The 12,175-nt window shown below is 45.2% G+C and overlaps 1 protein-coding gene across 2 annotated transcripts; it reads right to left on the bottom strand.

Annotated features, from left to right (window-relative positions):
* Positions 1 to 1,020: 1,020 nt before the first annotated feature.
* On the bottom strand, positions 1,021 to 6,111 carry LOC102913598 (IQ domain-containing protein F5). Of its 2 annotated transcripts, none has more exons than XM_076576988.1 (2): positions 6,090 to 6,111; positions 1,021 to 1,643 (listed from the first exon to the last, which is right to left on the bottom strand). In XM_076576988.1, exon 2 carries the CDS (start codon positions 1,600 to 1,602, stop codon positions 1,033 to 1,035), a length of 570 nt encoding a protein of 189 aa, XP_076433103.1. In that variant the 5' UTR covers positions 1,603 to 1,643; positions 6,090 to 6,111; the 3' UTR covers positions 1,021 to 1,032. The 2 variants fall into 2 exon arrangements, with proteins under 2 accessions (XP_076433103.1, XP_015852461.2); XM_015996975.3 differs by lacking the exon at positions 6,090 to 6,111 and adding an exon at positions 3,635 to 3,761.
* Between the last annotated feature and the right edge of the window lie 6,064 nt (positions 6,112 to 12,175).

Here is a 12,175-nt window from a genome sequence, read left to right as displayed (position 1 = left end):
CTGCCTAGCTATCGGCCAATCAGCTTTTTATTAACAATGAGAGCAATGCATTTTCACAGTCTTCAGAAGGGTTATTCCACAGCACACAGACACACACACACACACACACACACACACACACACACACCACACAAACATACACCACATACAGACTCTCATACACACATATACAAGCATATACCAGACACACATGCATACATGACACACTACACCACACAAACACACATACACATGCACACACCACACACACAAATTTTTTAAAAAGAAGGGAAAGTGCTATTTGTCCATCTGTGTTCATAGCCACATTGTTCAAATAGCCAAAAGGCAGAGTGGTACACATCAATTAACAGGTGGACACAGGCGGTACGTGCATTCTCTGGGCTGTGATTCAGCCTTTCAAAGGGACGCCTGACACGTGCTACAACCTGAACTTGGAATAAGTGGAATAAGCCAGTCGCTACAACATAGGTTTTCTGCAAGTTCTCTGGGTTCTCCAGAATGGGGACGGGGAAGGGGTGCCACTCATCAAAAGTTGAATGCATAAAGACAAATAAGTTGTCCAGGGCTGGAGGGAGAAACAAAAAATTCCTGTTTAATGGGTAAATTTTTAGCTTTGCAAGATGAAAACATGATGGAAATTGATGGTGACGGTCGCACAATGTAATTACCTTTCAACCTAGTTTAAAAGAGTGAGTTTGTGTCAAATTTTTACCATGATTTTTAAAATAACTTGTGCAATTTTGTAGCAAACACAAAACTCCAAAATACAGACCTCTATGTTATGTTGTCAAGGGAGACCATTTATATGTTCTCCCTGGAACTAACACCTGGAAACCCTGAAATCCTAACGCTCCTGCCCATGGCAGACATTACTAATCTATCCCAAATCCTTCTCCTCCAGCACCGAGGCTCCTTTTCAATAGTGTCCCTCAGAGTTGATTTGCCAGATACCTGGTATTTGCCATATTGACTCCAATAGTGACCTGGAAATCCTGATAAAGAGAGCTGAGGACACGGGTGTAGCAGACCTGATCACTCTTTTATTGGTAGGGTTATACATTGCTGCACCTTGCAAGCCTGTGAGCCCAGGGAAATTTCAAGTTGAATATTCAGTTGGTTTTCTTTGATTTCATAGTTGCCCTGGATAAAACCACGAGTGTGACAACTATGCCAACGCCAATAAACCTGGATGATACGGACAGCATTTAGCAAACGACAGTATCGTTGGCGGATGCGCCACATCCGGTACCAGGACTGAAGTTTGACCGTTGCCCATGTTTTTTTAGCATACACCTCCAGAGCCCCTCGCCGCCTCAATTCCCACAACTTCACCAGCATCTTCCTCCACCAGGACTGAATGATCCACGCTTTGAGGGCGGCATGCAGCAGCGAGCGTCGCAGCAGGGTGCCACGCCACCAGGCTTGAATGAGCACCGCTGCGGATGTTTTTGTCAAGGCGCGCTTTTTTTCTGTCTTGGCGGGAGTTTTTTCTGTCGTGGCGGGAGTCTTTTCTGTCATGGCAGGAGTCTTTTCTGTCTTGGCAGGAGTCTTTTCTGTCATGGCAGGAGTTTTTTCTGTCATGGCAGGAGTTTTTTCCGTCATGGCAGGAGTCTTTTCTGTCACGGCAGGAGTTTCTTCTGGGCCTTGTAAGAGAGAAAAGACCACTTAGGACACTTAGGAAGTTCGGGGTGTGCCACACGGGAATCCCGATCCTCCGTTAAGGAGGTGCAGGACCCAGCGGGGCCACAGCTGTACCCAGGTGACCAGCTACGTAAGCCTTCCTCTGGTATATGCGGGTTAATTGGCGGGAATTCGTCAACCTGACCTCTGAGTGTCTGGGCATGCCTGTCATAAGACGGGGGCATTTGCCCTAGCTACCTCACCCAGTTTTCCAGGGGTTGTCTCATTGGTCCGTCTAGAGCAAGACACCCGTGATTTAGAAGTAAAATGATTTTAAGATTCACTTCGGGGGGGGGGGGGGGCTGGAGAGATGGCTCAGTGGTTAAGAGTACTGACTGCTCTTCCAGAGGACCCAGGTTCAATTCCCAGCACTCACAGGGCAACCCACAACTGTTAACTCCAAGATCTGACACCCTCACATAGACATACATACAGGTAATGCACCAATGCAAATAAAGTAAAAATAAATAAATTTGGCAGTTGAGATTACTGGCTGCTCTTCCAGAGGTCCTGAGTTCAAATCCCAGCAACCACATGGTGGTTCACAGCCATCTATAATGGGATATGACTCCCCCCTCTTCTGGCATGCAGGAGTACATACAGAGAGCATACCATATACATAAATATTAAAAAAAAAAAAAAAGATTCACTTAGGCAGGACCACCTCCTTGGGATCCAGAACCTTCTGTCCAACAATCTACCAGAGAACTGTTACTCACCCATGTTATCAACAGTTTAAACTTCAGTTAGCATTTACATTATTGCAAACATACATGCCTGCACATACTCAGCATGTAGCATGTTTAGAACATGCTTCTTCATTTTCTTTAATTCATTTTTTTAAAGATTTATTTATTGCTGGGTGGTGGTGCACATCTTTAATCCCAGCACTTGGGAGGCAGAGATAGGCAGATCTCTGTGAGTTCAAGGCCAGCCTGGGCTATAGAGCAATATCTAGGACAGGCACCAAAACTACACAAAGAAACCCTATCTCGGAAAAACAAAATAAAACAAAAGATTTATTTATTTTATGTGTATGAATACTCTATCTGCATGTATACCTGCATGCCAGAAGAAGGCAACAGATCCCATTATAGATGGTTGTGAGCCACCATGTGGGCCCTGGGTATCAAACGCAGGACCTCTGGAAGAGCAGCCAGTGCTCTTAACCGCTAAGCCATCTTTCCAGCCAGATGATTTTTTTTTTTTTTTGAGACTTTCATCCTATAGCCCAAGCTGATCTGGAACTCACTATGTAGCCCAGCCTGGCCTCAAATTCATAGCAATTTGTCTGCTCAGCCTCCCAGGTACTTGATTACTTATGCCTTGTTCTGATTATTATTTAATCAGCTCTCTTTCCTTATTTGGGAAGAAAATAGGGAAGAAGATAAAAATGTTTTTCCTGGTTCCAAGTCAACAAGACCCCACTTCTGGCCTTTCTTGTTTGTTTGTTTGAGATGGGGTCTTACTATGTGGCTCTGGCTGTCCAGTAACAGGCTGGCCTTGAATTCAGAGATATCCTTTTGCCTCTGCCTCCCTGAGTGCTGGGATTAAAGCTGTGGGCCACTACACCCAGCTATTTCTGGCCTTTCTTACACTACTAACCATGGAGGGGGAATCCCCTACTATGGTAACTAGGAGACCTTACCCTACCTTACCAAATGTATCCAACCTTCAGACATTGTGAATGACATTACCACCTACAAAGTTCACATGAAAAATACCACATAACTGAGTTACAAAACAAAATCAATCACACACATAAATCTCATAACATTTTAAGGAAGTTTCAGGTTTTATATTGGGCCACGTTCATAGCTCTCCTCATCTGCATGCTGCCCATGGGCTGTGGGGTGGACACACCTGGACAGATCAATCTCTTATAAAGCATTCAGTGCCCTGACTTAGGCATGCATGGTTGAACCCCCCTCAGATCTATATTCTACGAAATTACCCATGGTTAGGGGCTAGATGTTCCCATCACCCTCTGGTCTGCGCTTCTCTAGCTCTGATCCAGCAGAGAGAATAGTAAGGACAGAGTGATGATGTCACAAGGGCCCCTATGACCCAAGCACCAGAATGGCTTCTGACAACTGGTATTCTCAGCCCCTGTGTGATGAGTCATTGGCTGGGAAGGGGGCTCCATTACACACATATACAAATCTACACAACCCATCTCTTTATACTGCTCAAATCTACTTGCCTCCCACGGTAAGTTTTCACTCCTCCAAAAGCTTCTTTTGGGGGGCTGGAAAGATGACTCAGTGGTTAAGAGCACTGGCTGCTCCCCCAGAGGACCTGGGTTCAATTCTCAGCACCCACATGGCAGCTCACCTCTGTCTGTGACTCCAGTTCCTGGGGGATCCAACATACTCACACAAACATACATGTAGGCTAAACACCAATGTACATAAAATAAAAATAAATTATTTTTTTAAAGCTTCTTTGGGGCTGGAGAGATGGCCCAGTAGTTAAGAGTCCTGGTCGCCTTTCCAGGGGAGCTGGGTTCGATCCCCACTGCCCACATGGTGGCTCACAAGCACGTGTAACTCCAGTTTCAGAGAATCCAACACCCTCTTCTGGCTTCCATGAGCACTACCCACCCACATGTGGTGCGCAGACATGCAGGCAGGCAAATACTCATACACATAAAATAAGAATAAAAAAAAACTTGTAAGATTTACTTATTTTAGTGGGTACCGAGATGGGTGCCCAGTTTCTTTAGCCATCCCAATATATCAATGTGAAAGTTAGTGTCGTCAACTTGACAGAATCTAGAATCACCTGGGAGATGGGCCTCTGGGTGTCATCTTAAGTTAGGGCAGAACCGTTCCCTAGGCAGGAGATCCCTGACTGGGTTTATGAGTAAAGAGAGCTGAGCAGCAGCTGGCTTACTTCACTGCTTCTTGCTCTTAGATGCCCTGTGGCAGCTGCGTCAGGCTCCTGCTGCTCTGATGTTCTGGCCATGATGGACTGTGCCTTGATCTCAGAAATACAATAACCTCTTCCCTCCTTAGGCGGCTTTTGACTGAGTATTTTATCACAGCTGGAGAGATGGCTCAGTGGTTAAGAACTGGCTGCTCCTCCAGAGGTCCTGGGTTCAATTCCCAGCACCCACATCGTGACCCACAACTGTCTGTAACTCCAGTTCGTGGGAGTCCAGCACCCTCTTCTGGCCTCCAGGGTGCCCCATGTGTGTAGTGCACAGACACACATGCAGGCAAAACACCCATACATATAAAGTCATAAAGAAATGTAAAGAAACTAAGATAAATCAATATTAGCAGGCTAAGCAAACCACCATCTTTCCGGCTCACAGAAAAGCAGTTCTCATAAAGGTTGGAAATGTTCAGTACATATCTAATCACAGTGGAATGCTTCAAAAACTAAAATGTGAAAATGAGATTGCAAAGAAAATGAATTTCCAACGTGCTAGTTTGCTAACCAAACACGGAAAGCTCTTACCGGAAGTGAGTTTAATTAAATCAGCTTGATTGCAGCAGCTGAAGAAACGCGTCCAGAAAAAAACAACCGCAGCATTAGCTTTTCAATGAAAAGAGTTGCTGGGGAACTGAGGACATTGGGGGGGGGGGGGGACATCAACAGTCAATTTTAAAACAAGGAGAATGTTTTCAAGAGGTTTTCTTTGGCTCTTAATGAGTTGACAGATGCACCAATACAGACCAGCTGTTGTTACTGTCAGGGCAAACACCAGCTTTGAAGTGGCTGAGAAGGAGCTATAAATAGTATGCATGAAACAAATAACAGAATATCTGTTGAAGAAGTCAAGGGGAAAAATAAACAAACACTCAACACCACTTGACATGGATTCTTCCTTGGAAGTGAAAAGCCTGATGGCACTAAAAACAGTTGTGGAACAGAGTAGAGGGGGGGGGCGGGGGGGGGGGCGGGGAGAAGCTTGCAAAACGAAAGGCTTGAGCCGAGGCTCAAGGACAGAGAGCTTGCCTAGCATGCGCAAGGCCCTGGGGCTTTGACCTCAGCACCACAGACAAAAGTGTGTGTTGCTTAAAGCCTATGGCTTCTCCGTGTGTCCTCATCCGTTGATAGGTAAGTTATGGAAAACCATGGAATCTACTGTGTTGCACTAGGGAACTATTTGGCATCCTCAATTTAGCCATCGTCAAACATTCCATGAATGTTGGTCAAAAATCAAAGCTGGATAAGCTGACTTGCCCAGCCACCCTGGCTTAGCAGTGAGACTATTTGACTGAAAACAAGGTTCAAAATTTCTGAACAAGAAAAACCATTTGCAGCTGCTAGCATCAAAGCCTGACCAGCCCTGAAAAGAAACCGTGCTCTACTTCTGTCTTAGTTAGGGTTTCTATTGCTGTGAAGAGACACCATGACCACAGCAACTCTTATAATGGAAAACATGGGGGCTTGCTTACAGTCCAGAGGGTCAGTCCATTATCATTATGGTGGGACATGGTGGTGTGCAGGCAGACGTGGAGTTGGAGGAGCTGCGAGTTCTACATCTTAGATCGACAGGCAACAGGAAGTGAACTGAGACACTGGGTGAAGCTTGAGCATATATGAGCCCTCAGAGCCCACCCCCACAGTGACACACTTCCTCCCACAAGGCCACACCCACTCCAACAAAGCCACACCTCCTAATAGTGCCCCTTCCTATGAGCTTGTGGGGGCCAATTACATTCAAACTACCATACCTACCTTCACGTTTCTTTTCCATTTTTAGGGTTTTTATTTTTTAGGATTTTTTAAAATTAGCATGAGAGAAGGGGCTGCGGAGATGGCTTAGAGGATAAAGCACTGGCTGCTCTTTCAGAGGACCCAGGTCCAGCTCCAAGCACCCACATAGCAGCTCACAACCACCTGTAATTTCAGGGGTTCTGATGCCCTCTTCTGACTTTGATGGGCATTACATGAATATGGTGCACAGACAGACATGCAGGCAAAATTCAGACACGTAAAATAAAATAAATAAACCTTGTTTTTAAAGTTATAAAAATCTATAAATAAAGATGACTAGTATGCAAAGTAATGAGTTTCCTTTTGGCAACTTCATACGTGTGTGTGTGTGTGTGTGTGTGTGTGTGTGTGTTCAGGAGCACATGTGTGTTCAGATGTACATGTATGTATAGAAGCTGTAGGTCAACACTAGACCCTTAGGTCAATTCCTCAGACACTGTCCTCCTTCTGTTGTGTTCCTGCTCTTTAATTCGTTTTTTGTTATTGTCTTGTGTTGTTTGGGGTTTTTGTTGTTGTTTTGTTTTGTGTGTTTTTTTAAAGATTCATTTGTGTATTTTATGTATTAGGGTGTTTTGTCTGCATGTATACCTGCACACTAGAAGGAGGCATCAGATCCCATGGAACTACAGTTACAGACAGTTGTGAGCCACCATGTGGGTGCTGGGAATCGAACTCAGGACCTCTGCAAAAGCAGCTAGTGCTCTTAACCGCTGAGCCAGTTCTCTAACCCCTTGTTTTGTTTTTTAGACAGGGTTTCTCTGTGCAGCCCTGACTAAACCTGGAGCTTGCTACATAGATCAGGCTGGCCTGGAACTCAGCGACCCGCCTGCCTCTGCCTCCCAAATGCTGGGATCAGAGGTGTGGGCCACTACACTCTGCCTATACCCCTACACCTCTGTGTGTGTGTGTGTGTGTGTGTGTGTGTGTGTGTGTGTGTGTGTGTGTGTGTGTGTGTGTTTTCAGGCATACTTCCCAGAGATCAGATGACAACATTGTGGAGTCAATTCTCTCTTTCCGCCTTGTGGAGATCGGGCCTCCGTTTCTGCCATGCTGCACACTCTAGGCCACCCGGCCCATGAGCTACACGGAAACTCTCTTTCTCTGCCTCCCTCCAGAGTGCTGGGATTACATACGGACACCAGTCCATCTGGATTTTTTACACAGATTCTGGGGACTGAACTCAGGTTGTCAGGCTTGCTCCGCAAACACTTTTACCCACTGAGCGGCCTCACGGGTCCCACCCTTCTTTCTGTTTTTAGATTATCGTTGGCCTGGAGCTCACCAATTCAGCTAAACGAACTGGCTATCAAGCCCCGGGAATTTGTCTGCCTCCACTTCCCAGTGCTGGACTTACAAACCTGTGTCACCACCCCTGGCTTTTTAATGAGTGCTAGGGGTTAGAGTCAAGTCTTCGCTATGGTGGAGTAAGCCGTTTCCCAGCTGCGCTCCAACGCTGTTCTTGGTTTTCTTGGGGGGCTTGTTTGTTTGTTTTGAGACAAGGTTTCATGTAGCCCAGGCTTCCCTCAAACTCACTTTGTAGCCAGGCAGTGGTGGCTCGTGCCTTTAATCCCAGCACTTGGGAGGCAGAGGCAGGTGGATCTCTGAGTTTGAGGCCAGCCTGGGCTACAGAGCGAGTTCCAGGACAGCCAGTGCTTCACAGAGAAACCCTGTCTCGAAAAAAACAAAGTAAAGCAAAATAAAACAAAATCAAACTCACTCTGTGGCTGGGCCTGGCCTTGAACTCCTGACCCTCTTGCCTCCACCTCCAAGTACTTAACTATAGGCATGTACCACACCAGGTCTTTGTTCTTGTTCTCTTCCAACACTCCAGTCCCTCTGCCTCCCTCCTGCTGGTCCCTTCCCTTCTCCGATAGACCCTTTCTGGTTTCATGTCACATGCATTCTATTCTCCTTTGTTTGTTTGTTTATTGAGAAAGGGTTTCTCTATGTAGCTTTGGTGCCTGTCCTGGATCTTGCTCTGTAGACCAGGCTGGCCTCCAACTCACAGAGATCTGCCTGGCTCTGCCTCCCGAGTGCTGGGATTAAAGACGTGCACCACCACCGCCCTGCTCCCCGCTTCCCTTTAGAGGCCTTTTTCTCTGGGGCTAGAGAAACAGCTCAGTGATTAAGAACACTGGCTGCTCTTCCAGAGGACCAGGTTCTATCCCCAGCAACCACACAGCAGCTCACAACCACCCATCAACTCCAGTACCAGAGGATCCAATGTTATCTTCTCACCTCTGCGGGTATCAGGTACAGACATACATGCAAGCAAAATCCCCACACATAATAAAATCATAATATTTTTTTCTCCTCTCATATGTCTTCTTGTTTCTTGATGAATTAAACCCAAAATTAAAGAGAAAACTATATATAGGGGCTGGAGAGACATCTCGGTGGGTGAAAGCAGTAGCTGTCCTTCCAGAGGACCTGGGTTCAATTCCCAGCACCCACATGGCCGTTCACAACTGTCTGTAGCTCCAGTCAGTTCCAGGGGACCTGGCTCCCTCACACAGACATACATGCAGGTAAAACATGAAAAAGCAAAACTGTGAGGCTTGCAGCTAACATTTGTACTCTGGCAAAGTTGTGGCGCAAAGCAGTAATTTTGAATCCTAAGTGATGCTGAGCTTTGCTGCATACTTCCTGTGCCACCAGGAGACTTCCACTCATACACAAATCTGCACCGAGATATTCTGAGCTCGTGTTTCAGATACAGCAGCCACTGTCTGTCAGTTTTTCCACGCAAAGATGAACATGGTTTCCGTATGTCCAGATGTATTTATCAAGAAACTGAAGAGCGACCACCCACATCTCAGATGGGAATAATCCGTGGTACGATGACACATTTAAGGGAAATATCAAGAGGGAAACCTAACAGAACTCTGTAACTGTCTCCCAAGTGATAAATATTCTCAATAAAGAGAGTATGTTCGTGGATGTGTAGCAGTGTTTGGCGGTGCCAAAGATTTTACACAGTAGCTGTATTGTGAAAAGGAAATTTCAAAGGTGAAATATGTAACATTTCACTAAAGACAAGCATTTCCTCTTTAGAAATTTATTCTATTTATTTATTTTTGAAACATGGTTTTTCTGTGTAGTCCTGGCTGTCCTGGAACTTGCTCTGTCGGCTGGCCCGGAACGCAAAGAACCACCCGCCTTGTGCCTCTGCCTCCCAAGTGCTGGGATTAAAGGTGTGTGCCACCCTTCGGGCCTCAAGACAAGCATTTTCTTCTATGTTTTTTTTTTTAAGTATTTATTATTTATTATGTATACAGTGTTCTGCCTGCGTGCCAGAAGAGGGCACCAGATCTCATTACACATGGTTGTGAACCACCATGTGGTTGCTGGGAATTGAACTCGGGGCCTCTGGAAGAGCAGCCAGTGCTCTTAGCCACTGAGCCACCTCTCCAGCCCAAGACAAGCATTTTTTTATTGATTTTTTTCATTGTTGCTTTAGGGTTTTGTTGTTTCTTTTTGGGAACAGAGTCTCATGAAGCCCAGGCTTGCCTTGAACTTGCCATGTAGCTAAAGATGACCTTGAACTGTTGTGGAATATTATTTTAACTAGGAAAAGATGTATTACATTTGGGACTGGAGAGATGGCTCAGAGGTTAAGAGCACTGGCTGCTCTTCCAGAGGTCATAAGCAACCTCATGGCTCACAATGATCTATAATGCATTCCGGTGTCCTCTTCTGGCCTGGCATACATTGCAGGCAGAACACTGTGTACACAATAAAAAGCAAATCCTTAAAAAAAAAAAAAAAAAGATGGGTTACATTTGTTTATGTTTCAGAACATTACTTTAACTGTGTAAAGGTGTGTTACATTTGTTCATGCAATATTTGTTTAATGATGTAAAGATGTGCTGCATTTGTTTCACCTTGCCTGCCTAAGGCTCCTGATTGGTCTACTAAAAACTGGAATGGCCAATAGCTAGGCAGGAGGAGGATAGGCAGGGTAGGCAGGCAGAGAGAATAAATGGGAGGAGGACTCTAGGCTTGAGAGGAAAGAGAAGAGAGAGGAGAAGAGAGTGAGGGGAAAGAGAGGGACATGTCTGGGCTCAGAAGCCAGGCAGCCGCCAGCCAGGCAGCCATGAGAAACAGTGAAAGTAAGACAGACAGAAGGAAAGAAAGGTAAAAGCCCGGAGACAAAACGTAGATAAAGAGAAACAGGGTAAGTTAAAAGAGCTAGCCAGAAATGAGCCTAAACTAGACTGAGCGTTCATAACTAATATGAAGTCTCCATGTCATGATTGGGAGCTGGGTGGCAGCCCAAAAGAAAAAGTCTGCTACATTGAACTCTTGACCCTCGTGCCTCCAGATTCCCAGCTCTGGAGGGAATTACAGGCATAAGTCACCACATCCAACTTTGCAATTGACTATGACCAGAGGAAATATTAACTTTCAGCTTCCATTACATAACACACACATATAGAATGTTCTCAAATATTATAGTACATTACAAAGATTGGTTTTCAAATATTGAAACTGCGTATCTGATATAAAGCCCATCTAGTCATGGTATATGTATTGACATGCAATATATAATAGACTTTAGATTTAGTAAATGTTTGTTAAATTAGATTTGCTAATACTTCATTGACTTTTTTTTTCTTTCTGTGTTCATGATGTATATTGGTAATTTTGTATTTTTGTATTATCCTTCTTTGGTCTTGGTATGAAGGTTGTGTTAGTTAATTTCCCAACAATATAATAATATGCTTGAAGCAATTGTTTATTTTGATAAGTCTGTTTGGGTCCAGAGAGGTATCTCAATCGTTAAGAACATTTGCTGCCCTTCCAAACACCCCACCGAAGACAGCTCACAGATGCCTGTCACTCTGGCTCCAGGGACCCATCTGACTGCCTCTTCCGGTCTTTGTGGGTACCTGCATACACATGTTCATATCCACACACGTCGACATAAAAATAAAATCAAGCTTTTGCTAAGTTTGTTTTTTAGTTTAGTTGTTGTTGGATTTGGTTTGGATCTGGTTTTTTGGCAGTGCTAAGGATCAAACCTGGGGCCTTGTGTACGCTAGGCAAGTACTCTACCACAGAGCTACAGCACAGACACTAAGACAATCCTTATTTGGGCTTACAGGTCTGTGGGTTCTGCCCAGGATCCAGCAGTCCCATTTCTTTAGGCTTCTGGTACAGGGAGTGTAAGGGACCCCCAAGACCAAGTTCTCAGCACAAAGGAGATTATTTGCCCCAGAGGGACAGAGGGTAAGGAGTAAGAGACAGAGACAAGCCAGGTGGCAGTGCACACCTTTAATCACAGCACTCAGGAGGCAGAGGCAGTTGGATCTCTGAGTTCAAGACCAGCCTGGTCTATATAGTGAGTTCCAGGACAGCCAGGAATATGCAGAGAAACTCTGTCTCAAAAAAAGAAAGAAAAGGGGGGAGGGTGGAGAAAAGAAAAACAAGAAACAAAAAAATCAGAGCAAGAGACAAAGACAGGAGATAGAGGATGAGGGAGAGGGGGCAGGGATGTTTGTCCAGGGGCCAGGGGAAGAAGAAAATGGACTGTCTCTGGCTAGAGAGCAGACAGCTGCGCCCCATAGGCAAATGGTGGCTTATAAAGGTAAGCTCGTGTTAGGATGAGGTGTTTAATTTTAATTGGGCGTGTTAATTAGGTGAGCCAAAGGGGGCTTTTGATTGCTTGACTTCAATCCTTTGATAGCTGGACCTTGGTAGTCAGCTCCAGGAGGAGGATGTGGCCAAATAAGGGAATAGACCTTGGTGGCTAGCTTCAGGA

Source organism: Peromyscus maniculatus, chromosome 7, assembly GCF_049852395.1.
Source record: "Peromyscus maniculatus bairdii isolate BWxNUB_F1_BW_parent chromosome 7, HU_Pman_BW_mat_3.1, whole genome shotgun sequence".
Taxonomy (NCBI): domain Eukaryota; kingdom Metazoa; phylum Chordata; class Mammalia; order Rodentia; family Cricetidae; genus Peromyscus; species Peromyscus maniculatus.
Note: the sequence above shows the minus strand (reverse complement) of the source record. Positions and strands in the feature narration are given on the sequence as shown.